Source organism: Perca flavescens, unplaced genomic scaffold, assembly GCF_004354835.1.
Source record: "Perca flavescens isolate YP-PL-M2 unplaced genomic scaffold, PFLA_1.0 EPR50_1.1_unplaced_scaf_2, whole genome shotgun sequence".
In the NCBI taxonomy this organism is placed as follows: Eukaryota; Metazoa; Chordata; class Actinopteri; order Perciformes; family Percidae; genus Perca; species Perca flavescens.
The window spans coordinates 556851-581356 of NW_021166625.1; the positions used below are offsets into that span (position 1 = coordinate 556851).

The following is a 24506-nucleotide window of genomic DNA, read 5'->3' on the forward strand; positions in this document are numbered from 1 at the left end:
ACTCAGTGTTCAAATTCAATAACATGTTATTTGTATTGTCCAATTCTAATCAGGACACTCTACAAATAGATTAGGTGTAGACCAAACTCTCAGCAATCAGTGGCAAGAAAAAAACTTCTGACGTCTATGAAATTTCATTTCATTTTCGTTATTTATACAGGAAAAATTTAAAAGTAACAATAAGATACAATATAAATGGGCCTTTATTATATAGTAAATTAGTATGCACAAATTTAAGTTATAAAATGTTGTAGGTTTCCACAGAATTAATCTGTATCTCTTCTAAATCTCCTCCTCGTCTTAATCCACATTAAAAAATTCCACAGGACCACACGGTAAAAGTTTAGGTATTTACGTTTACACAAGGAAAAAATACAACAATGCAAAATCACCTTCCAAAAAATGATGCAGAGACCCAGAGAGAGAAGGTGAGAATGGTAAAAGAAATTATTGTATTCCAATTAGCAAAACATAAATGACTGCATTTAGGCTCCTACAAACATCCTTATTTATTTGAAGGGGAACACAAAACTCAGGAGACAGGTAACACTTAAACATGTAAATATATAGAATATAATGCAGTAAGAAGGCTTTTACATCAGGGACCTGAGCCCAGATCTGCTCTCTTTTAATTAAAGAAATTCTCAGTCGACTAACACTCAAAGGATTTGATTGAATAATGGAGAGTTGATTTAATGGACAGGTCTGTAAAACAGAGTTTCTCCTCAAAGACTCATGCAAAAATCCTGTTTTTACATTTAATGCACAGGGGGCAGAAAGGTGAGATTGATTGTCATAATGGAGTCTTGTCTCCATTAGAGGACAGAAAGATGACATTAGTCCTGGGTCTTGTCTCCATTAGAGGACAGAAAGATGACATTAGTCCTTGTCTCCAGTCCTGGAGTCTTGTCTCCATTAGAGGACAGAAAGATGACATTAGTCCTGGAGTCTTGTTCCATTAGAGGACAGAAAGATGACATTAGTCCTGGAGTCTTGTCTCCATTAGAGGACAGAAAGATGACATTAGTCCTGGAGTCTTGTCTCCATTAGAGGACAGAAAGATGACATTAGTCCTGGAGTCTTGTCTCCATTAGAGGACAGAAAGATGACATTAGTCCTGGAGTCTTGTCTCCATTAGAGGACAGAAAGATGACATTAGTCCTGGAGTCTTTCCCAATGTTCCTGTTCTCCCCTGAAAGTCTCCATTAATGACATTAGTCCTGGAGTCTTGAGCCAGGAGAGGACAGAGAAGATGACATTAGATTCTTTCCAGATGTTCTCCCAGAAAGAGAATGAATGACAGAGCAGGATGAGCAGATTAAAATTCTGTTCCTGGAGATTAAAAAGTGGTCTTCCTCTCTTTCTGACAGGACCCATCAGAGACCAGACCCTGCTGAACCTAAACCTGAACCTGAACCTGAACCTAAACCTGGACCTGAACCTGGACCTGGACCTGGATGTGGACCTGAATCTGAACCTGGACCTGGACCTGGACCTGAATCTGAACTTGGACCTGAACTGGACCTGAACCCAGCCGTGTGTCCATGAAGAGTCACTGGTCCATGGAGATACCACTACTTTAAAAAAAAAAAAAAAAAAACCTTCTAAGGGAGAGGCGAGTAGAAATGGAGGAGAGAGATGGAGAGATGGAGAGACTTGAAAGGCAGAAGCTGCAAATTGAAAGGGAAATTGAAATGTTAAGAAGGTCACCTGAACGCGATATTAACTTTGAAGGAGAGCAACCCTCTGCTGAAAAGAGGTAAGCTGTTAATATTATAATATTACTGATTCATGTTTTAACTTTATGTTTCCAGAGAAGTTTATGGAGTTTATTCTTCACATGAATTTATATTTTCACATCTGAAAGGTGTCCAGTTAAACCAGTCTTCAACTCTTGGCTTTAGGTAAAAATAGGATCTGGTTTGGTCCAATATATTCTCTGGTGTTTTAGCTTTTTAACCCAGTTTTTTTTTTTTGTAATTATGTCCCGTCTGGCTTGTTTTGGGTCATGTCAGTCTCATGCACACTCTTTCAAATAAAGTGTTTAAAGAATTATTGTCGCTGATGACTGAAATGAGAATATTTTTGCAAAAGAATTTCCTGTCTCACTCAAAATATCTTTCTGTTTAGACAACATTTTTTTTAAATATTTTTATTCTGATTTCAAAAGATATTTTTATTGAGTGTTGGACAGAAAGTAAAGCATTATTGGCATTTTATTGTTAATAATTAGGCCTATATACATATTCATATTAATATAATATTTTTGCAGGAAGACTTTATCTGAACATGTGACCCTCAATGAATGTTTTTCTATCAGGACACAGCAGTGACCTGAGTCTCCTGATCCTGAACCTGAACCTGAACCTGAACCTGAACCTGAACCTGAACCTGAACCTGAACCTGAACCCAGCTGTGTGTCCTTCAGGAGTGACCGGTCAAATCATCGCTTTTTTTTTGACTTTTCATTTTATTGTGAAAATCTGCTCCTGTTGCAGCCCTTCCTGCCTTCTTCCTGACAGGTGGAGCTGGGACTCATTCCAGGGAACAGCTCACCTGTGTCAGACATTTCTCTCCAGGTGGAGAGCGACCCTCTTCTTCATCAACTCTTCTTCGTCAACTCTTGTTCATCAACTCTTCTTCATCAACTCTTTGGACTGTTTGAAGAAACTGTAAGTTGCTGTTTGGTACTTTAACAACAAGTTAGTCTTTGGTCTCTTCAGGGTTAGTTTCTGGCTCTGTAATGTTAAATATAATGTTTCTACTTCACTTCTTATTTCCTGAGAAAGTTTGGATGACTCTTGTGTTGAAGATAAATCTCCATGTTGGTGATTTACTGGAATCAAACAGCTGATCTTTATTTCATTTCTCCTGCTGTCAGAAAACAAACGGTCGTCTCCATCAGAGTAAAGTGAGACACAACTCTACTGTTTCTGATAAAAGGTTCAAGGTTCAAGGTTCGGCTTTATTGGCATTATACAACATAATTGTCCAATGAAATGAAATTGTCATTTACTGCTAAGTAAATTACCAACCGGGCTGCCTCTGTGGACTTTGGGCTAAAATATCGGAAAGAAAGTCAAAAATATTGTAAAGAAAGTCAAACATTATTCCAAAAAGGTGACAAAAACCTTAAAAAGGAACAAAAAACGTGTAAAAGCCCCCTCCATAAATCCTGCCTATCTGTACATAGTTTTCTCTCCACATTAGTTATCTGGGCATTAGGGCTCAACCATGTGGGGGAAACAATCTAATTGTGATTTTTCTGCCAAGTTAGTCTTTGGTCTCTTCAGGGTTAGTTTCTGGCTCTGTGATGTTAAATATAATGTTTCTACTTCACTTCTTATTTCCTGAGAAAGTGTTGAGGACTCTTGTGTTGAAGATCAGAAATCTGTCTGCAGCAGTTAGTGTCGGTCGGTCTATTCACTGACAGGACTGATGTGGAGACAACATGACTCAGCTCTTTTATTCTCTAACTAAACCAACTAATATGGCAACTGCATCACTATGAGCTGGCACTCCTCCAACAGGAACTAGTGGCACTTCTTTATGATGCAACTCTGTGTTCAAATTCAATCAGTGCTTAATTTGTAAAGTGGAAGGTCTCGGATCGCAGTGGGGGTGGATCCGGCGACTAAAAAAAAACAACACAAGGTAATGGAACAAAAAAATAATAATTACACTACCTAGTAGCTTATCTGACTAAAAAACCTAAACAACGCTGTGTGTTACATCAGGCCAATGTTTAATTTATTTCAGAACATTGCACTGCATCGGTATGAAATGTAAAAATAAATAAATACACTGCAACAATCGTTTTCACCAGCAGCAGTTATCCATCGTACTACTAAATTCATTTCATTTATTTGTATAGCACAAGTAAACACAACAGAAGCTGACCACTGTGCTTCACATAACAAGAGTCAGAGAAGATAATAGAATAAAACATCCTTAAGAAAGCAAAAACATAATTAAAAATAAGAATGTAGAGAAATGCACGCTCCGAGAGATAGAACTTTAGTTTGAGTTTAAACTCATATAAAGAGGACAGCGATCTCAAGGAGACGGGAGGCTATTCAAGAATTAACCAAGAAACCCACCGTGGTCTCCACATTCTTGATGGGCAGAAACTCTTTTTGCTGGTTTGAGATCCGACTGGCCAGAGTATTTGAACAAGTTCAGCAAACTTTGTCTTTTGACATTTTCCCCTGACTGAAATGAGGCTCTAACAGAAATCTCAAGCAGCACAAGAGCTGGTGTCACTAGAAGTGCAGCGCTGCTCCGTTGGAGTGCCTCCCTCCCTCCCCCTCCTCCCTCTCCCCCCTCCCCCCCCCCCCCCCCCCCCTCCCCCCTCCCCCCCTCCCTCCCCCCCCCCCCCCCTCTTTCTCCTCTCCCCCCCCCCCTCTCCCCCCCCCCCCTCCCCCCCCCCCCCCCCCCCCCCCCCCCCCCCCTCCCCCCCCCCCCCCCCCTCCCCCCTCTCCCCCTCCCCCCCCCTCCCCCCCCTCTTTCTCCCCTCCCTCCCCTCCCTCCCCCCCCCTTCTCCCCCCCTCCCTCCCTCTCCCCCCTCTTTCTCCCCTCCCTCCCTCCCCCCCCTCCCCCCCCTCCTCCTCCCTCCTCCCCCCCTCCCCCCCTCCCCTCCTCCCCTCCCCCCCCCCTCCCTCCCCCCTCCTCCCCCCCCTCCCCCCTCCCTCCCCTCCCTCCCTCCCTCTCCCCCCTCCCCCCCCCCCCCCCCCTTTCCCCCCCCCCTTTCTCCCCTCCCCCCTCCCTCCCCCCTCTTTCCCCCCCCTCCCCCCCTCCCCCCCTCCCCCCCCTCCTCCCCCCCCCCTCCCTCTCCCCCCCTCCCCCCCCCCCCCCCTCCCTCCCCCCCCTCTTTCCCCCTCCCCTCCCCCTCCCTCCCTCCCTCCCCCCCCCCCCCCCCTCCCTCCCTCCCCCCCCCTCCCCCCTCCCTCCCCTCCCCTCCCCCCCCTCCCCCCCCCCCTCTCCCCCCTCCCCCCTCCCTCCCCCCCCCCCTCCCCTCCCCTTCTCCCCTCCTCCCCCCCCCCCTCCCCCCCCCCCTCCCCCCCTCCCCCCCCTCCCTCCCCCTCCCCCTCCCCCCTCTTTCTCCCTCCCTCCCTCCCTCCCCCCTCCCTCCCCTCCCCCCATCCCCCTCCTTTCCTCCCCCCTCCCCTCCCTCCCTCCCTCCCCTCCCCCTCCCCCCCTCCCTCCCCCCCTCCCTCCCCCCCTCCCTCCCTCTCCCCCTCCCTCTCCCCTCCCTCCCTCCCTCTCCCCTCCCCCCCCCTCCCCCCCTCCCTCCCCCCCCCCCCCCCTCCCCCCCCCCCTCCCTCCCCCCCCCCTCCCTCCCCCCCTCCCCCCTCTTTCTCCCCCTCCCCCTCCCTCCCCCCTCCCTCTCCCCTCCCTCCCCCCCCCCCCCTCCTCCCTCCCCCCTCCCCCCTTTCTCCCTCCCCCCCCCCCCCCCTCTCCCCCCCTCCCTCCCCCCCTCCCTCCCCCCCCTCCCTCCCTCCCTCCCCCCTCCCCCCCTCCCTCCCCCCCCCTCCCCTCCCTCCCTCCCCTCTCCCTCCTCCTCCCTCCCCCCCCCCCCTCCTCCCTCCCTCTCCCCCCTCCCCCCCCCCCCCCCCCCCTCCCTCCCCCCCTCCCCCCCCTCCCTCTCCCCTCCCCTCCCCCCCTCCCTCCCCTCCCTCCCTCCCATCCCCCTCCCCCCCCCCTCTCCCCCTCCCTCCCCCTCCCCCCTCCCCCCCCCCCTCCCCCCCCCCTCCCTCCCCCCTCCCCCCCCCCTCCCCCCCTCCTCCCTCCCTCCCCCCCCCCTCCAAACTCCCCTTTTGTGGAACTCAAATGGGGAATAAAGACCAACAAGACAGATAACAACATCCCCCTACCAAACACTAGTTTATTTTTTTTTCCCTTGTGATTCCTCCCCCTCCTGACCCTCCCCCCCCCCTCCCCCAAAGTTCTCCCCTCCTCCCTTCAGATATTTCATTTCCCCCCCTCCCTCCCTCCCTCCCCCTCCTCCTCCCCCCCTTTCCAATAAGTTACAATATAAATCCCCTATATATCCCTCCCCCCCTCCCCCCTCCCCCCCTCCCTCCCCCTATATATATATATATAATATATATAATATTATCCCCTCCTCCATCCCCCTCCTCCCTTCCTCCCCCCTATAAAATGTTGTCCCTCTCCCCACCCCCATTTCTGTTTTTCCCCACCTCTTCTCCCTCCCTCCCCTCCCCTCCCTCTCCTCATTCCCTCTTCTCAAAAATCCAAAAATTCATAATATATAATAATTAAAAAAAATCCACATAACCACATAATAAAATTTATATATATATATATATAAAAAAATATATATAGTGCAAAATCATATATATATAAAAAACATATATAGTATATTAGAAGAGAAATTTAAATTATAAAATAAATTGTTGTTTCCAATTATCAAAAAGCATAAATGACTGCATTTTAGGCTCCTACAAACATCCTTATTTATTTGAAGGAGAACACAAAACTCAGGAGGCAGGTAACACTTAAATATGTAAATATATATAAAGAATATAATGCAGTAAGAAGGCTTTTTACATCAGGGACCTGAGTCCAGATCTGCTCTCTTTAATTAAAGAAATTCTCAGTCGACTAACACTCAAAGGATTTGATGGACTAATGGATAGTTGATTTAATGGACAGGTCTGTAAAACAGAGTTTCTCCTCAAAGACTCATGCAAAAGCTCCACTTTAAATCCTGTTTTTACATTAGATACACAGGACAGAAAGGTGAGACTGATTGTCATAATGGTCTCCATTAGAGGAGTCTTGTCTCCATTAGAGGACAGAAAGATGACATTAGTCCTGGAGTCTTGTCTCCATTAGAGGACAGAAAAAGATGACATTAGTCCTGGAGTCTTGTCTCCATTAGAGGACAGAAAGATGACATTAGTCCTGGAGTCTTGTCTCCATTAGAGGACAGAAAGATGACATTAGTCCTGGAGTCTTTCCCAATGTTCATTAGTCCTGGAGTCTTTCCAATGTTCCTCTCCCAGAAAGAGAATGAATGACAGAGCAGGATGAGCAGAGAGAAAATCATTCAGTGAAGAGATTCAGACTTTATTTTCTGCTTGATAGCTTCTAGTTTCTCCAGCAGCTTCTGTTTCTGGAGATTAAAAAGTGGTCTTCCTCTCTTTCTAACAGGACCCATCAGAGACCAGACCCTGCTGAACCTGAACCTGAACCCAGCTGTGTCCATGAAGAGACACCGGTCCATGGAGATACCACTACTTTGAAAAAAAGACCTTTAAGGGAGAGGCGAATAGAAATGGAGGAGAGGCTACTTGAAAAGGAGGAGAGAGGATTGATGGAGAGACTTGAAAGGCAGAAGGAGCATCTTGAAAGGGAAATTGAAATGTTAAGAAGAAGATTGAGGTGAGTTGTGAACATCCAGCAAACTGGAACGAGTCTCATTGGATGTAACTACGTCCCGTCTGGGTTGTTTTGGGTCATGTCAGTCTCATGCACACTCCTTCAAATAAAGTGTTTTTTGTGGAAAGGAATTATTGTATCTGATGGCTGAAATGAGAATATTTTTGCAAAATAATTTCCTGTCTCACTCAAAATATCTTTCTGTTTAGACAACATTTTTTATATATTTTTTTCTGATTTCAAAAGATATTTTTATTGAGTTTTGGACAGAAAGTAAAGCATTATTGGCATGTTATTGTTAATAATTAGCCCTATATACATATTCATATTAATATCATATTTTTGCAGGAAGACTTTACCTGAACATGTGACCCTCAATAAATGTTTTTCTATCAGGACGCAGCAGAAACCAGAGTCTCCTGAACCTGAACCTGAACCTGAACCTGAACCTGAACCTGACCTGAACCAACCTGAACCTGAACCTGAACCCAGCTGTGTGTCCTTCAAGAGTGACCGGTCAAATGATCGCTATATATTGACTTTAAAGGTCAACAACCCTCTGCTGGAAAGAGGTAAGCTGTTAATAATATTAAATATTGCTGATTCATGTTTCAACTTTTATGTATCCAGAGACATTTTTTGAATTTATTTTCAGCATCTTTCTTCTTCACATATATTTATATTCTCACATCAGAAAGCTGTCCAGTAAGACCAGTCTTCAACTGTAGATCTCAATTTAATATTGGACCTGGTTTGGTCCAATATTATCTGTTGTTTTAGCCAAATTAAAAAGCTGAACTGCACAAGGCTAAGGCGGTCTATTTCCAGCAGCAGATTACCCATTCTTCTACCAACCCAAAGACATTATGGCATACCCTTAAGGTCATCACTGGCGAAACTGAGAAAAAAAAAAAGTCAATATTTCCCTACAGGGTACTCTTATTTCAGTGTTTTTGTGAAATTATTGCAGTTGATGACTGAAATGAGAATAATTTTTCAAAATAATTTCCTGTCTCACTCAAAATATCTTTCTGTTTAGACAAAAAAATTTTTTTTTTAAATATTTTTTCTGATTTCAAAATATATTTTTATTGAGTTTTGGACAGAAAGTAAAGCATTATTGGCATTTAATTGTTAATAATTAGGCCTACAGACATTAATATTAATATTATATTTTATGCAGGAAGACTTTAACTGAACATGTGACCCTCAATAAATGTGTTTTTCTATCAGGACCAGATTTTTCAGATTTTTCTCTGGTGTTTTAGCTTTTTAACCCAGTTTTTGTATAGTTTATTGAACTTCTTTGTGTTAATCTTGTTTTAGTTGCTGCTTGTATCTCCAGCAGTTTTTGTGTCTGAACACTAAAAAGTGAATTTCCATCCCTGTTGGTCTTACTCTCTGTCTAACAGGATCCATCAAAGACCAGACTCTGCTGAACCTGAACCCAGCTGTGTGTCCTTCAAGAGTGACCGGTCATATGATCACTATATTGACTTTAAAGGTCAACAACCCTCTGCTGGAAAGAGGTAAGCTGTTAATATTATAATATTGCTGATTCATGTTTTAACTTTTATGTATCCAGAGAAGTTTTGGAATTTATTTTCTTCTTCACATATATTTATATTCTCACATCTGAAAGCTGTCCAGAGACCTGGTTTGGTCCAATATTATCTGGTGTTTTAGCCCCATTAAAAAGCATTTTAAATCTCCCATAGCCATAGGGTAGGCTAAAAATCATGAATGGCAACATTCTTCCCAAATGTTCGTCTCCGACTGGGAATACCAGGGGGATGGTTGGGATGTATGATCTTCAGAGTGCCCCTTCCAGGGTAACTTCATCTACACATCCCCCCTGGAGAACCAGCGACCGTTGGTATCACCTGGGTCAGGACACTATTTGTTGAAGAAGTCCTGCACACTGTCCATTACGCATGCAAATACTGGGACTTCTTCAACAAGTATTGCTGGTAACCTTTGCCTTTTCCAAAGCACCTGCCCCAGAAAAGATGTGTGCAAAAGCGCTTTTGATCAGGACACTATATTCCATGAGAAGACTTCTGCCATTTGAGTCTGGAAGTTAAGGCCAAGTTTCAGTGAGTGGGTTCATGACCAGATTTCCCCCTCAAGTTTTCTGACCCAAATTGGTCAAAATGCAAAGTTTCCCCCAAATGTTGGATGTGGGTTTGCCAGTTGGATGTCAGATCAGAAGTCAAAAAGTGGAAGCAAAAAAAGGGGAACCACCATCCAACAGTATCCTCAGTCCAGGTCAGCAGTTCTCCCCGACTACAAACAGGCCATCTAAGCTCTGCTTCCCCTCCTGAGTCGGCTGATGGTTTGCCAAAATCGTTTTCAGGCCAACTGAAGGTTTTTCACCGTTGACTCCCCAAACTTCTTCTACCTACAAATATTTGGCTTCATCACCACAGAAGCTGCAGTCCTCCTGGCCTCATGATACCAGTCTGCTGCTGTAGGAGTTCTTTAGGCCAACCATGTTGTAGCCCTTGTTTACTTCTTAGTTCTTTCTGTTGATTCACAATGGGGTCAGCAGTACCACCAACAATTTAATGTCAGGGGAAACCATCTAATTCAATGTTGTTATCAACACTTTAAGTCACAGGAAATTTACCTTGTGTTTGTCTCTGTGTGGACAGACATGATGTGAGCTAATTCTTCCTGATTCCTCCACAGAGTGGACCAGGAGAGCTCAGAGGTTCCCATTGGTCAGTCTGCCCAGCAGCATCAAACACACCTGGACTCCATATTTATGGTCTGTACATTTACAACAACTACTTTTACATCTATTCTGTTCACAATCATCTCCATGCTGCACGTTTTAGACCAGAGTATTGTCAGTCCATACAGCATGTATCTGATGTTTGATTCCATGATTTCAGTTTGATTTGATTCATATAATCTTCTGTTCCAGCTGCTGGAGGACAACATCATCACTTTTGTGAAGAACGAACTGAAGAAGATCCAGAAGCTTCTGAGTCCAGATTACCCAGAATGCTCAGAGAGTCAGAGGGAGGATGAGGATGAAGAGCAGAGGAGGAGCAGAGAGGCATTTCTGAAGATCACACTGCACTTCCTGAGGAGAATGAAGCAGGACGAGCTGGCTGACTGTCTGCAGCGCAGTAAGAGGATTTCTCTAAATAATTAACTTGCTGGACTAATGGGACATTTACTACCGTCTCCAGAGATGGGTCAAAGTATGTTCATGTTTCTTTATAAATCACTTACTGATCTTCTTTGTTCTGTATTCATTCAGGAAGTCAAGCTGGATTTTGTAAGCGTAAACTCAAATCTAAACTAAACAAGAAGTTCCAGTGTGTGTTTGAGGGGATTGCTAAAGCAGGAAACCCAACCCTTCTGAATCAGATGTTCACAGAGATCTACATCACAAAGGGAGGGACTGCAGAGGTCAATGCTGAACATGAGGTCAGACAGATTGAAACAGCATCCAGGAAACCAGACAGACCAGAAACAACAATCAGACGAGAAGACATCTTTAAAACCCCACCTGGAAGAGATGAACCAATCAGAACAGTGCTGACAAAAGGAGTGGCTGGCATCGGGAAAACAGTCTTAACACAGAAGTTCACTCTGGACTGGGCTGAAGACAAAGCCAACCAGGACATCCAGTTCACATTTCCATTCACCTTCAGAGAGCTGAATGTGCTGAAAGAGAAAAAGTACAGCTTGGTGGAACTTGTTGATTACTTCTTTAGTGAAACCAAAGAAGCAGGAATCTGCAGGTTTGAAGAGTTCCCGGTTGTGTTCATCTTTGATGGTCTGGATGAGTGTCGACTTCCTCTGGACTTCCTCAACACTAAAATCCTGACTGACGTTACAGAGTCCACCTCAGTGGGTGTGCTGTTGACAAACCTCATCAGGGGGAATCTGCTTCCCTCTGCTCGCCTCTGGATAACCACACGACCTGCAGCAGCCAATCAGATCCCTCCTGGGTGTGCTGACATGGTTACAGAGGTCAGAGGGTTCACTGACCCTCAGAAGGAGGAGTACTTCAGGAAGAGATTCAGAGATGTGAAGCAGGCCAGCAGAATCATCTCTCACATCAAGAAATCACGAAGCCTCCACATCATGTGCCACATCCCAGTCTTCTGCTGGATCACTGCTACAGTTCTGGAGGACATGTTGAAGACCAGAGAGGGAGGAGAGCTGCCCAGGACCCTGACTGAGATGTACATCCACTTCCTGGTGGTTCAGTCCAAAGTGAAGAACATCAAGTATGATGGAGGAGCTGAGACAGATCCACACTGGAGTCCAGACAGCAGGAAGATGACCGAGTCTCTGGGGAAACTGGCTTTTGAGCAGCTGCAGAAAGGCAACCTGATCTTCTATGAATCAGACCTGAAAGAGTGTGGCATCGATATCACAGCAGCCTCAGTGTACTCAGGAGTGTTCACACAGATCTTTAAAGAGGAGAGAGGACTGTACCAGGACAAGGTGTTCAGCTTCATCCATCTGAGTGTTCAGGAGTTTCTGGCTGCTCTTCATGTCCATTTAATGTTCATCAACTCTGGAGTCAACCTGCTGTCAGAAGAACAAACAACATCATGGCTGCCTAAAATCTTCAGAGAAAAAAAAAACATCTAAAACATCTCCACCAGAGTGCTGTGGACAAGGCCTTACAGAGTCCAAATGGACACCTGGACTTGTTCCTCCGCTTCCTCCTGGGTCTTTCCCTGCAGACCAATCAGAGTCTCCTACGAGGTCTGCTGACACAGACAGGAAGAAGCTCAAAGACCAATCAGGAAACAGTCCAGTACATCAAGAAGAAGATCAGTGAGAATCTGTCTGCAGAGAGAAGCATCAATCTGTTCCACTGTCTGAATGAACTGAATGATCATTCTCTAGTGGAGGAGATCCAACAGTCCCTGAGTTCAGGAAGTCTCTCCACAGATAAACTGTCTCCTGCTCAGTGGTCAGCTCTGGTCTTCATCTTACTGTCATCAGAAGAAGATCTGGACGTGTTTGATCTGAATAAATACTGTGCTTCAGAGGAGGCTCTTCTGAGGCTCCTGCCAGTAGTCAAAGCCTCCAACAAAGCTCTGTAAGTGGGATTTATTCATATATAAATAATCTGATATCTTTCAACATGAGCTGAATATAAATAACTTGTTTCGTTCCTGTTGTCTCTCCAGACTGAGTGGCTGTAATCTGTCAGAGAGAAGCTGTGAAGCTCTGTCCTCAGTTCTCAGCTCCCAGTCCTCTAGTCTGAGAGAGCTGGACCTGAGTAACAACAAGCTGCAGGATTCAGGAGTGAGGCTGATCTCTGATGGACTGAAGAGTCCACACTGCACACTGGAAATGCTCAGGTTATTCAACCTTTTATTAAAAAAAGATTGCTACCTAAGCTCTTTTGTTTCTTAATGTATAAATTATTAAATGGACTGTCTGAATATCCTTTTTAGGTTGAGTGGCTGTAATCTGTCAGAGAGAAGCTGTGAAGCTCTGTCCTCAGTTCTTAGCTCCCAGTCCTCTAGTCTGAGAGAGCTGGACTTAGGTAACAACGAGCTGCAGGATTCAGGAGGGAAGCTGATCTGTGTTGGACTGAGGAGTCCACACTGCACACTGGAAACTCTCAGGTTATTCAACCTTTTATTAAAAAAAAAAACTGCTACCTTAGCTCTTAAGTTTCTTAATTCATCAATTATTAAATGGACTGTCTGAATATCCTCTTTAGGTTGAGTGTCTGTAACCTGTCAGAGAGAAGCTGTGAAGCTCTGTCCTCAGTTCTCAGCTCCCAGTCCTCTAGTTTGAGAGAGCTGGACCTGAGTAACAACAAGCTGCAGGATTCAGGAGTGAGGCTGATCTCTGATGGACTGAAGAGTCCACACTGCACACTGGAAATGCTCAGGTTATTCAACCTTTTATTAAAAAAAGATTGCTACCTAAGCTCTTTTGTTTCTTAATGTATAAATTATTAAATGGACTGTCTGAATATCCTCTTTAGGTTGAGTGGCTGTAATCTGTCAGAGAGAAGCTGTGAAGCTCTGTCCTCAGTTCTCAGCTCCCAGTCCTCTAGTCTGAGAGAACTGGACCTCAGTAACAACGAGCTGCAGGATTCAGGAGGGAAGCTGATCTCTGATGGACTGAAGAGTCCACACTGCACACTGGAAACTCTCAGGTTAGTCAACCTTTTATTAAAAAAAAAGACTGTTACCTAAGCTCTTTTGTTTAATGTATAAATTATTAAATGGACTGTCTGAATATCCTTTTTAGGTTGAGTGGCTGTAATCTGTCAGAGAGAAGCTGTGAAGCTCTGTCCTCAGTTATCAGCTCCCAGTCCTCTAGTCTGAGAGAGCTGGACCTGAGTAACAACAAGCTGCAGGATTCAGGAGGGAAGCTGATCTCTGATGGACTGAAGAGTCCACACTGCACACTGGAAACTCTCAGGTTAGTCAACCTTTTAAAACTGTTACCTAAGCTCTTTTGTTTAATGTATAAATTATTAAATGAACTGTCTGAATATCCTTTTTTGAGAGTGGCTGTAATCTGTCAAAAGAAGCTGTGAAGCTATGTCCTCAGTTCTTAGCTCCCAGTCCTCTAGTCTGAGAGAGCTGGACCTGAGTAACAACAAGCTGCAGGATTCAGGAGGGAAGCTGATCTGTGTTGGACTGAGGAGTCCACACTGCACACTGGAAACTCTCAGGTTAGTCAACCTTTTATTAAAAAAAAGACTGCTACCTAAGCTCTTTTGTTTAATGTATTAATTATTAAATGGACTGTCTGAATATCCTTTTTAGGTTGAGTGGCTGTAATCTGTCAGAGAGAAGCTGTGAAGCTCTGTCCTCAGTTCTTAGCTCCCAGTCCTCTAGTCTGAGAGAGCTGGACTTAGGTAACAACAATCTGCAGGATGCAGGAGGGAAGCTGATCTCTGATGGACTGAGGAGTCCACACTGCACACTGGAGACTCTCAGGTCAGGATTCATTAACCCATTCAGCTGATGACCATTTAAAGTCTGATTAACTTTAGTTGACAAAACAACTAACATGTAGCTTTGTGTCTGTTGATATGATAAACTTGGGCAGTAGTTATTAACTATGTAATTATTCATTTCTAGAGTCAGAGTTAATTTCCATGAGGATTGTTTACTTTTGTTGTTGAATAATTAAATACCACAGATGATTTTAAAGATTTATTCTTAATCTGGACCAAAATATATCTGGACAGCAAGCTCCCCGTGTTGACAGAGGGTTCCTGTGTGTTGTTCTGTGTGTTTGCAGTCTGTCAGGCTGTCTGATCACAGAGGAAGGCTGTTCTTCACTGGTCTCAGCTCTGAGCTCCAACCCCCCATCTGAGAGAGCTGGACCTGAGCTACAATCATCCAGGAGACTCAGGAGTGAAGCTACTGTCAGAGGGACTGAAGAATCCTCTCTGGAGACTGGACACTCTCAGGGTACAAACACTGATGAACAAAAATGGGATATTTGTGTAGGAAGTATTAAAGGAAAACATCTCTAAAAGATCTAAAATGATAACTCCCTTTTGTTAATAATTGATGTAATTTGGACACATCTCTGTTTGTTAAAGGCACTGTCCGTGGTTTTAAGAAACATCCTGTTTTTCCTCTTTCCCGGATCAAGTCAGTTTCAACTTGATACAGTTCTCTACGCTGTGAGAAGAGTGTGTGGATGAAGCATTAATCTACTCTTTCAGCAGACTAGTTAGCTAGAGGTTTACAATGTCAGTTGCCGGTGCTGCATGGCTCATGTGATCGATCAGATATGTACACTGACGTCTGGTCCAATTATTGTACAAAGGTCCTCTTGTGCTGGGAGAGTACCGACTTTAAATTAAAAAAAATCCTCAAAATGCTCTTTCCTAGTTCCTGCGGTGCAAAGACAATATATGTGCATGTGAGAGAGATGTAATGTTGATGTTTCTCTACAGAGAAAGTCCACTGTTGCACCAAATGCTTGCTCTTGGGGCAATTGTTGGGGCTCTGTAAATGACAGTGTGGCAGTGGTACCAGCAGTTAGAATCCTGTACGCACTGTTTTCGTAAATTTTTCTCATCTAATGATAACAATGTGTAAATGCGCTCATAGTCTGTTCTGCTCTCTGCTATGTTCAGTTATAGTTTCCTCACTATTTATATGTCATTTCACCCACAAGCCATCCACTATTAATCAGAATATTCATTGTTATGACTCGATCTGTAGATCAGAGGTGGGCCGTCAGGGCCAGCAAGGCCTTCTCTGCTGGCAATGAGATTGTCAGAATCGGAAAATTATATTTTATAATTGAAATATTCATTTCTAAAATAAATGTACTTTTTCTTCACATGATGAACAGCTTTTGGTAAGTTTAACGGATTTTTCTGCATTTTAGTGAAATGATTTTACTAGCTATTACTGCTTGCTTTAGGTGTTAAAGATTTGAGCAGTGTCAGTGGCTGTGCGTCTTTGTGTGTTTATGGTGACGTGTGTGTTAAGCCCCCGCTGCTTGGCTGGAATTTGTGGGGAGGCCTGTTGATCGCGGATTGTGTTATTTGTGTTTTTGCTTTGTGGTCACCGTATGAGTAAATATGACCTGTTGTTGTGGGTTTGTTTTGGTTTCTTTGGTGATTGCATTTATTTTGACTATATGTGATGCAGCATCCTGTCACACTGTGTGAAAGTGATGGCTTCAGTCAGCGTGTGTTCATGTCTCTGCAGTAGTGTATTAGGTGTCTCTAGGTGTTAAATCACGTTATTCCACACGGTAACGTCCTATTCAAAGGGGATGTAATTGCTGTAGGATAGTACTTGTCAAGTTATGTATGGTTCACACTTCAGCTCTTTGCCCAAACTTGAAAAAGGCTTCTTCAAGGACTTAAGGACAACTCAGATTTCTTTTGACTTCTCTTTTATTTAATTCCAGTTTAGTTTATTTTAGATGGATTTGTAGGTACAAGCAACATAGACATTATTAATAGCAGTAGAAGATTGTAGTAGCAGTAGTAGTAGAAGATTGTAGTTAGTAGCAGATCTAGAAACTTTTATATGGGGTGGCAAAGGGGGGGCAAGAGGTCTTGGCAGGGTGGCATGGGTAGACGGTACGTGGGAATCCCTATATGTGAATGGCTTTAACCAAACAAACACAAAAATACTTTTAATACTTTTCAGACCTCTCCGTGAACCATCACCTTATCGTGGTGGAGAGGTTTGTGTGTCTCTGTGAACCTGAGGGCTGTGTTGTCTGGAGCTTTGTGCTCCTGGTAGGGTCTCCCAAGGCAAAGTGGTCTCAGGTGAGGGGCCAGACAAAGAATGGTTCAAAACCCCAATGAAAAAGCTAAGCAGAGATGGAGTGACCCTGCCCGGAGGAAGCCCGGGGCCCCGCCTGGAGCCAGGCCCAGACGGTGGGCTCGTCGGCGAAGCGCCTGGTGGCCGGGTTTGCCACGGAGCCCGCCGGGCACAGCCCGAACAAGCTACGTGGCAACTCCCTCCATTCCATGGGCCCACCACCTGTGGGAGGAACCGTTGGGGTCGGGTGCGATGCCACATGGGTGGCAGTGAAGGTCAGGGGCCTCGACGGACCAGACCCGGGCAGCAGACGCTGGCTCTGGGGACGTGGAACGTCACCTCTCTGTGGGGGAAGGAGCCGGAACTGGTGCGGGAGGTGGAGCGCTACCGGTTAGATCTGGTGGGGCTTACCTCACGCACAGTCTCGGTTCTGGAACCATACTCCTGGATAGGGGTTGGACTCTTTTCTTCTCCGGAGTTGCCCAGGGTGTGAGGCGCCGGGCGGGTGTGGGGATACTCACAAGCCCCGGCTGAGCGCCCCGCTGTGTTGGAGTTTACCCCGTGGACGAGAGGGTCGCCTCCCACGCCTGCGGGTTGTGGGGGGAAAAACTCTGACTGTTGTTTGTGCATATGCACCAAACAGGAGTTCGGAGTATTCGGCCTTCTTGAGACCCTTGACTGGAGTCCTGCATGGGGCTCCAGTGGGGACTCCATTGTTCTGCTGGGGGACTTCAACGCACACGTGGGCAATGATGGAGACACCTGGAGAGGCGTGATTGGGAGGAACGGCCTCCTGATCTAAACCAGAGTGGTTGTTTGTTGTTGGACTTCTGTGCTAGTCATGGATTGTCTATAACGAACACCATGTTCGAACATAGGGATGCTCATAAGTGTACCTGGTACCAGAGCACCCTAGGCCGAAGGTCAATGATCGATTTCATAATCGTTTCATCTGATCTGAGGCCGTATGTTTTGGACACTCGGGTGAAGAGAGGGGCAGAGCTGTCAACCGATCACCATCTGGTGGTGAGTTGGGTCAGAGGGTGGGGAAGACTCTGGACAGACCTGGTAAGCCCAAACGTGTAGTGCGGGTAAATTGGGAACGTCTGGAGGAGGCCCCTGTCCAACAGACTTTCAACTCACACCTCCGGGCGGAGCTTTTCGTGCATCCCTGTGGAGGCTGGGGCATTGAACCCGAGTGGACAATGTTCAAAGTTTCCATTGCTGAAGCTGCAGCGAGGAGCTGTGGTCTTAGGGTCTTAGGTGCCTCAAGGGGCGGTAACCCACGAACACCGTGGTGGACAACGGTGGTCAGGGAAGCCGTCCGACTGAAGAAGGAGTCTTTCCGGGATATGTTATCCCGGAGGACTCGGAGGCAGTTGCAGGGTACCGGCGGGCCCGAAGGGCTGCAGCCTCTGCCGTGAAAGAGGCAAAGCAGCGGGTGTGGGAGAAGTTTGGAGAAGACATGGAGAAGGACTTTCGGTCGGCACCAAAGTGCTTCTGGAAAACTGTTCGCCACCTCAGGAGGGGGGAGGGGAACCATCCAAGCTGTGTACAGTAAGGATGGGACACTGTTGACCTCAACTGAGGAGGTAATAGGGCGGTGGAAGGAGCACTTTGAGGAACTCCTGAATCCGACTAATACGCCCTCTATGTTAGAGGCAGAGCTGGAGGATAATGGGGGATTGTCGCCGATTTCCCAGGCGGAAGTCACTGATGTAGTCAAACAACTACACAGTGGCAAAGCCCCGGGATTGATGAGATCCGTCCAGAAATGCTCAAGGCTCTGGGTGTGGAGGGGCTGTCCTGGTTGACACGCCTTTTCAACATTGCGTGGAAGTCTGGGACGGTGCCAAAGGAGTGGCAGACTGGGGTGGTGGTTCCCCTTTTTAAAAGGGGGACCAGAGGGTGTGTGCCAATTATAGGGGTATCACACTTCTCAGCCTCCCTGGTAAAGTCTACTCCAAGGTGTTGGAAAGGAGGGTTCGCCAATAGTCGAACCTCGGGTTGAGGAGGAACAATGCGGATTCCGTCCTGGTCGTGGAACAACGGACCAGCTCTTCACTCGCAAAGGATCCTGGAGGGAGCCTGGGAGTATGCCCAACCGGGTCTACATGTGTTTTGTGGATTTGGAGAAGGCGTATGACCGGGTCCCCGGGAGATACTGTGGGAGGTGCTGCGGGAGTATGGGGTGAGGGGGTCTCTTCTCAGGGCCATCCAATCTCTGTACAACCAAAGCGAGAGCTGTGTCCGGGTTCTCGGTAGTAAGTCGGACTCTTTTCAGGTGAGGGTTGGCCTCCGCCAGGGCTGCGCTTTGTCACCAATCCTGTTTGTAGTATTTATGGACAGGATATCGAGGCGTAGTCGGGGTGGGGAGGGGTTGCAGTTTGGTGGGCTGGGGATCTCATCGCTGCTCTTTGCAGATGATGTGGTCCTGATGGCATCATCGGCCTGCAACCTTCAGCACTCACTGGATCGGGTTCGCAACCGAGTGTGAAGCGGTTGGGATGAGGATCAGCACCTCTAAATCTGAGGCCATGGTTCTCAGCAGGAAACCGATGGAATGCCTTCTCCAGGTAGGGAATGAGTCCTTACCCCAAGTGAAGGAGTTCAAGTACCTTGGGGTTGTGTTCGCGAGTGAGGGGACAATGGAGCGGGAGATTGGTCGGAGAATCGGGCGCAGCGGGTGCGGTATTGCATTCAATCTATCGCACCGTTGTGGACGAAAAGAGAGCTTAGCCAGAAGGCAAAGCTCTCGATCTACCGGGTCAGTTTTCGTTCCTACCCTCACCTATGGTCATGAAGGCTGGGTCATGACCGAAAGAACGAGATCCAGGGTACAAGCGGCTGAAATGGGTTTCCTCAGGAGGGTGGCTGGCGTCTCCCTTAGAGATAGGGTGAGAAGCTCAGTCATCCGTGAGGAGCTCGGAGTAGAGCCGCTGCTCCTTTGCGCCGAAAGGAGCCAGTTGAGGTGGTTCGGGCATCTGGTAAGGATGCCCCTGGGCCCCCCTAGGGAGGTGTTCCAGGCACGCCCAGCTGGGAGGAGGCCTCGGGAAGACCCAGGACTAGGTGGAGGGATTATATCTCCAACCTGGCCTGGGAACGCCGATCCCCAGTCGGAGCTGGTTAATGTTGCTCGGGAAAGGGAAGTTTGGGGTCCCCTGTTGAGCTGCTCCCCCCCGACCCGACACCGGATAAGCGGACGAAGATGGATGGATGGATGGATGGATGGACTTTTCAGAGCCATATTCCTCAGCCACTAACTAAACCCAATTCTTCCTTTAAGAAGTCATTGTTTGATGGGTTTAAATCTTGTATTCCCCTCATTATCTGGCTGCTAGAGTTTGAAAAGCGCCTGTCCACCTCACTGATCGTTGAGTCTGTGATGGGAATGAATATACCTATTCTAAACATGGACATAGCCAATGCATATAAGTGACATTACATATTATCCTACATATTAGGCTTGCAATTTATATGGAAGAAGAATAAAAACATACCATATGGTCCAGGGGTAACTGCAGGACTCTTCCTCCCTGTCATCTTCATCTGCCTCCTCCTGATCACTCTGAATCTGGAGCCTCCTCTTCATCCCTCACTGATTTTTCTTTTTCCTCTTCTCCTTCACTTATTTCCTTTTCTCCTGCTCTGATCCTCTGTGGTCTCTCCAGTTTACTGCCTTCTCCTTCATTTCCCTCATTCTCTTCGTCCTGTGTACTTCTTTGAATTTTCTTAGCAAAAAAGCTGTCAATATCCCACCTTTTAGCCTTCCTTTTCATGTTTAGGCTCCAGCTAATTTCTTCAGCTACTCTGGCCTGCAAGTCGATATGTGAAAAGCTCTGGTTATTCTTGTATTACATTACACTGTAGGGCCCTGTAACTAATAAGTATAACAAATATAAAATCAGAAAATATTTATCACATGCACGCAACAGTTATGTTTAGGCTACTTAATCCTATTGTATTTGTTATTTTCCCAGTTGTAACCTGGGTTAATTTGTGCAGCCTTATTGCTGTGATATGTGAGAGGAAGTGGATTTTATAAGGCTGCTTAGCTAATCAAATAAAAATGATCATCTCCCAACTGGCACCGTATTGTGTGTTGTAACGTAACATCGGCGAAACGACCATCACTAACGTTATGGATACAAACAAGATTTTATATTTTATATTAAGCTGTTCTTGTCGTTACCAAAATCCAAACTAATCAAAGGGTAGAGTGCTCTTACAAATCACGAGTAGGCAATTTGACTTTTGGCTAACGTAATAGACTCGCTGTTTTTGCTGATGCTGAATCGTCTTTAGCATACAATACATTCATTACAAATGTAACTTTAAGTTAAACGTGTGTTTAAACTTCACCTGGGGAACTGACTTCACCCTCAGAGGCTCGGGGGCAGCTCAGTCTCTCCAGTCAGGTTGCAGGGCCACCGCAGAAGACTCGCTGTGTGTGAGCCAGACTGAGCGAATCAGGGACGAGCTAAGTATTTGAGTGGCATGGGGATAATAATACATTTAAAATTAAAAATTTAATTGTTCACTTTTGGTAAATGTATTGTTTAGTTCACTGTTTTGAGAAGCTTGTGGACATAGTGGCGGGTTGGTTTTACAAGTTCAGTTTTTGGATCACCAAAGTTGGAAGGGAAGCGGGGGGGGCAAGCTCTCACCTGCCCCCTTACCCCCCCTGTAGATCCGCCCCTGATCTTGCCGCATTTTTCTGTCTGAGCCTGACAGTTAAAATCTCATGTTGTTCTCATACTAAAAACACATGTATGTGTGTTTGTGTGAAAGCTTTTATTAAGCAACTGTAGGAAGGCTTTCAGACATGTCAACAGATGAGGTCATCAGCTCACATGGGCAGGGGGGGTAGCACAAGACCCTGGGCCCTATGCATAGGCAGTCCTGATGGGCCCCCATGTTCCTCAACACCCCAAGCAACACACAGTTAGGGGGGCACCTGCCCCCTTTCCCCTGTAGATCCACCCCTGGTTAGTAGTAGTAGAAGATTGTAGCTAGTAGTAGTAGTAGAAGATTGTAGCTAGCAGTAGTAGAAGATTGTAGCTAGTAGTAGTAGTAGTAGTAGTAGAGATTGTAGCTAGCAATAGTAGAAGATTGTAGCTAGTAGTAGTAGTAGAGAAGATTGTCGTTAGTAGTAGTAATAGAAGATTCTAGCTAGCAGTAGTAGTAGAAGATTGTCGTTAGTAGTAGTAGAAGATTGTAGCTAGCAGTAGTGATAGAAGATTGTAGCTAGCAGTAGTAGTAGAAGATTGTAGCTAGCAGTAGTAGAAGATTGTAGTAGTAGTAGAAGATTGTAGCTAGCAGTAGTGATAGAAGATTGTAGCTAGCAGTAATAGTAGAAGATTGTAGCTAGCAGTAGTAGTAGAAGATTGTAGCTAGTAGTAGTAGTAGAAGATTGTCGTTAGTAGTAGTAGAAGATTGTAGCTAGTAGTAGTAGTAGAAGATTGTCGCTAGTAGTAGTAGAAGATTGTAGCTAGTAGTAGTAGTAGAAGATTGTCGTTAGTAGTAGTAGAAGATTCTAGCTAGCAGTAGTAGTAGAAGATTGTCGTTAGTAGTAGTAGAAGATTGTAGCTAGCAGTAGTGATAGAAGATTGTAGCTAGCAGTAATAGTAGAAGATTGTAGCTAGCAGTAGTAGTATAAGATTGTAGCCAGTAGTAGTAGTAGAGAAGATTGTAGCCAGCAATAGTAGTAGAAGAACATTGTAGCCAGCAGTAGTAGTAATAGAAGATTGTAGCCAGCAGTAGTAGTAGAAGATTGTAGCTAGCAGTAGTAGTAGAAGATTGTAGCCAGCAGTAGTAGAAAGATTGTAGCTAGCAGTAGTAGTAGAAGATTGTAGCTAGTAGTAGTAGGAGATTGTAGTTAGTAGTAGTAATAGTAGTAAAAGATTGTAGTTAGTAGTAGTAATAATAGTAGAAGATTGTAGCTGGCAGTAGTAGAAGATTGTAGCTAGTAGTAGTAGTAGAAGATTGTAGCTAGCAGTAGTAGAAGATTGTAGCTAGCAGTAGTAGTAGAAGATTTGAGCTAGTAGTAGTAGTAGAAGATTGTAGCTAGCAGTAGTAGAAGATTGTAGCTAGCAGTAGTAGTAATAGAAGATTGTGCCTAGCAGTAGTAGAAGATTGTGGCTGGCAGTAGTAGTAGTAGAAGACTGTAGCTAGCAGTAGCAGTAATAGAAGATTGTAGCTAGCAGTAGTAGTAGAAGATTGTAGCTAGCAGTAGTAGTAGAAGATTGTAGCTAGTAGTAGTAGTAGAAGATTGTAGCTAGCAGTAGTAGAAGATTGTAGCTAGCAGTAGTAGAAGATTGTAGCTAACAGTAGTAGTAATAGAAGATTGTAGCTAGCAGTAGTAGAAGATTGTAGCTGGCAGTAGTAGTAGTAGAAGACTGTAGCTAGCAGTAGCAGTAATAGAAGATTGTAGCTAGAAGTAGTAGTAATAGAATATTGTAGCTAGCAGTAGAAGATTGTAGCTAGCAGTAGTAGTAATAGAAGATTGTAGCTAGCAGTAGTAGTAGAAGATTGTAGCTAGCAGTAGTAGTAGTAGAAGATTGTAGCTAGCAGTAGTAGTAGAAGATTGTAGCTAGCAGTAGTAGTAGAAGATTGTAGCTAACCGTAGTAGTAGTAGAAGATTGTAGCTAGCAGTAGTAATAGAAAATTGTAGATAGCAGTAGTAGTAGAAGATTGTAGCTAGCAGCAGTAGTAGAAGATTGTAGCTAGCAGTAGTAGCAGTAGAAGATTGTAGCTAGCAGCAGTAGTAGTTGAAGATTGTAGCTAGCAGTAGTAGTAGAAGAAGATTAGTAGCCAGATTGTAGTAGTAGTAGAAGATTGTAGCTAGCAGTAGTAAGAAGAAGATTGTAGCTAGCAGTAGTAGTAGTAGAAGATTGTAGCTAGCAGTAGTAGTAGAAGATTGTAGCTAGCAGTAGTAGTAGAAGATTGTAGCTAGCAGTAGTAGTAGTAGAAGATTGTAGCTAGCAGTAGTAGTAGAAAGATTGTAGCTAGCAGTAGTAGTAGAGAAGATTGTAGCCAGCAGTAGTAGTAATAGAAGATTGTAGCTAGCAGTAGTAGTAGAAGATTGTAGCTAGCAGTAGTAGTAATAGAAGATTGTAGCTAGCCGTAGTAGTAGTAGAAGATTGTAGCTAGCAGTAGTAGTAATAGAAGACTGTAACTAGCAGTAGTAGTAATAGAAGATTCTAGCTAGCAGTATTAGTAATAGAAGATTGTAGCTAGCAGTATTAGTAATAGAAGATTGTAGCTAGCAGTAGTAGTAGAAGATTGTAGCTAGCAGTAGTAGTAGAGAAGATTGTAGCTAGCAGTAGTAGTAGAAGATTGTAGCTAGCAGTAGTAGTAGTAGAAGATTGTAGCTAGCAGTAGTAGTAGTAGAAGATTGTAGCTAGCAGTAGTAATAGAAGATTGTAGCTAGCAGTAGTAGTAGTAGAAGATTGCAGCTAATAGTAGTAGTAGAAGATTGCAGCTAGCAGTAGTAGTAGAAGATTGTAGCTAACAGTAGTAGTAATAGAAGATTGTAGCTAGCAGTAGTGGTAGAAGATTGTAGCTAGCAGTAGTAGTAGAAGATTGTAGCTAGCAGTAGTAGTAATAGAAGATTGTAGCTAGCAGTAGTAGTAGAAGATTGTAGCTAGCAGTAGTAGTAATAGAAGATTGTAGCTAGCAGTAGTAGTAATAGAAGATTGTAGCTAGCAGTAGTAGTAATAGAAGATTGTAGCTAGCAGTAGTAGTAGAAGATTGTAGCTAGCAGTAGTAGTAGTAGAAGATTGTAGCTAGCAGTAGTAGTCGTAGAATATTGTAGCTAGCAGTAGTAGTAGAAGATTGTAGCTAGCA

General features: G+C 45.0%; 1 protein-coding gene and 1 long non-coding RNA gene across 2 annotated transcripts in view; one reads left to right on the forward strand and one right to left on the reverse strand.

Moving 5' to 3' along the window:
* Window positions 1-1590: 1590 nt before the first annotated feature.
* The window catches only part of LOC114551583 (NLR family CARD domain-containing protein 3-like), a 31702-nt gene continuing 8786 nt past the window's right edge, over window positions 1591-24506 (forward strand). Inside the window, 8 exon segments of the mRNA XM_028572602.1 lie at window positions 1591-1759; window positions 8817-8933; window positions 10096-10174; window positions 10334-10541; window positions 10676-11994; window positions 11997-12481; window positions 12573-12746; window positions 13385-13558. Coding sequence (XP_028428403.1) covers window positions 1626-1759; window positions 8817-8933; window positions 10096-10174; window positions 10334-10541; window positions 10676-11994; window positions 11997-12481; window positions 12573-12746; window positions 13385-13558 — 2690 coding nt within the window. The 5' untranslated portion in view covers window positions 1591-1625.
* LOC114551593 (uncharacterized) overlaps window positions 20258-24506 on the reverse strand; it is an 8126-nt gene continuing 3877 nt past the window's right edge. The window contains exon 3 of the long non-coding RNA XR_003691941.1: window positions 20258-20473. This is a non-coding gene — a long non-coding RNA (uncharacterized LOC114551593). The remainder of the gene's footprint in view (window positions 20474-24506) is intronic.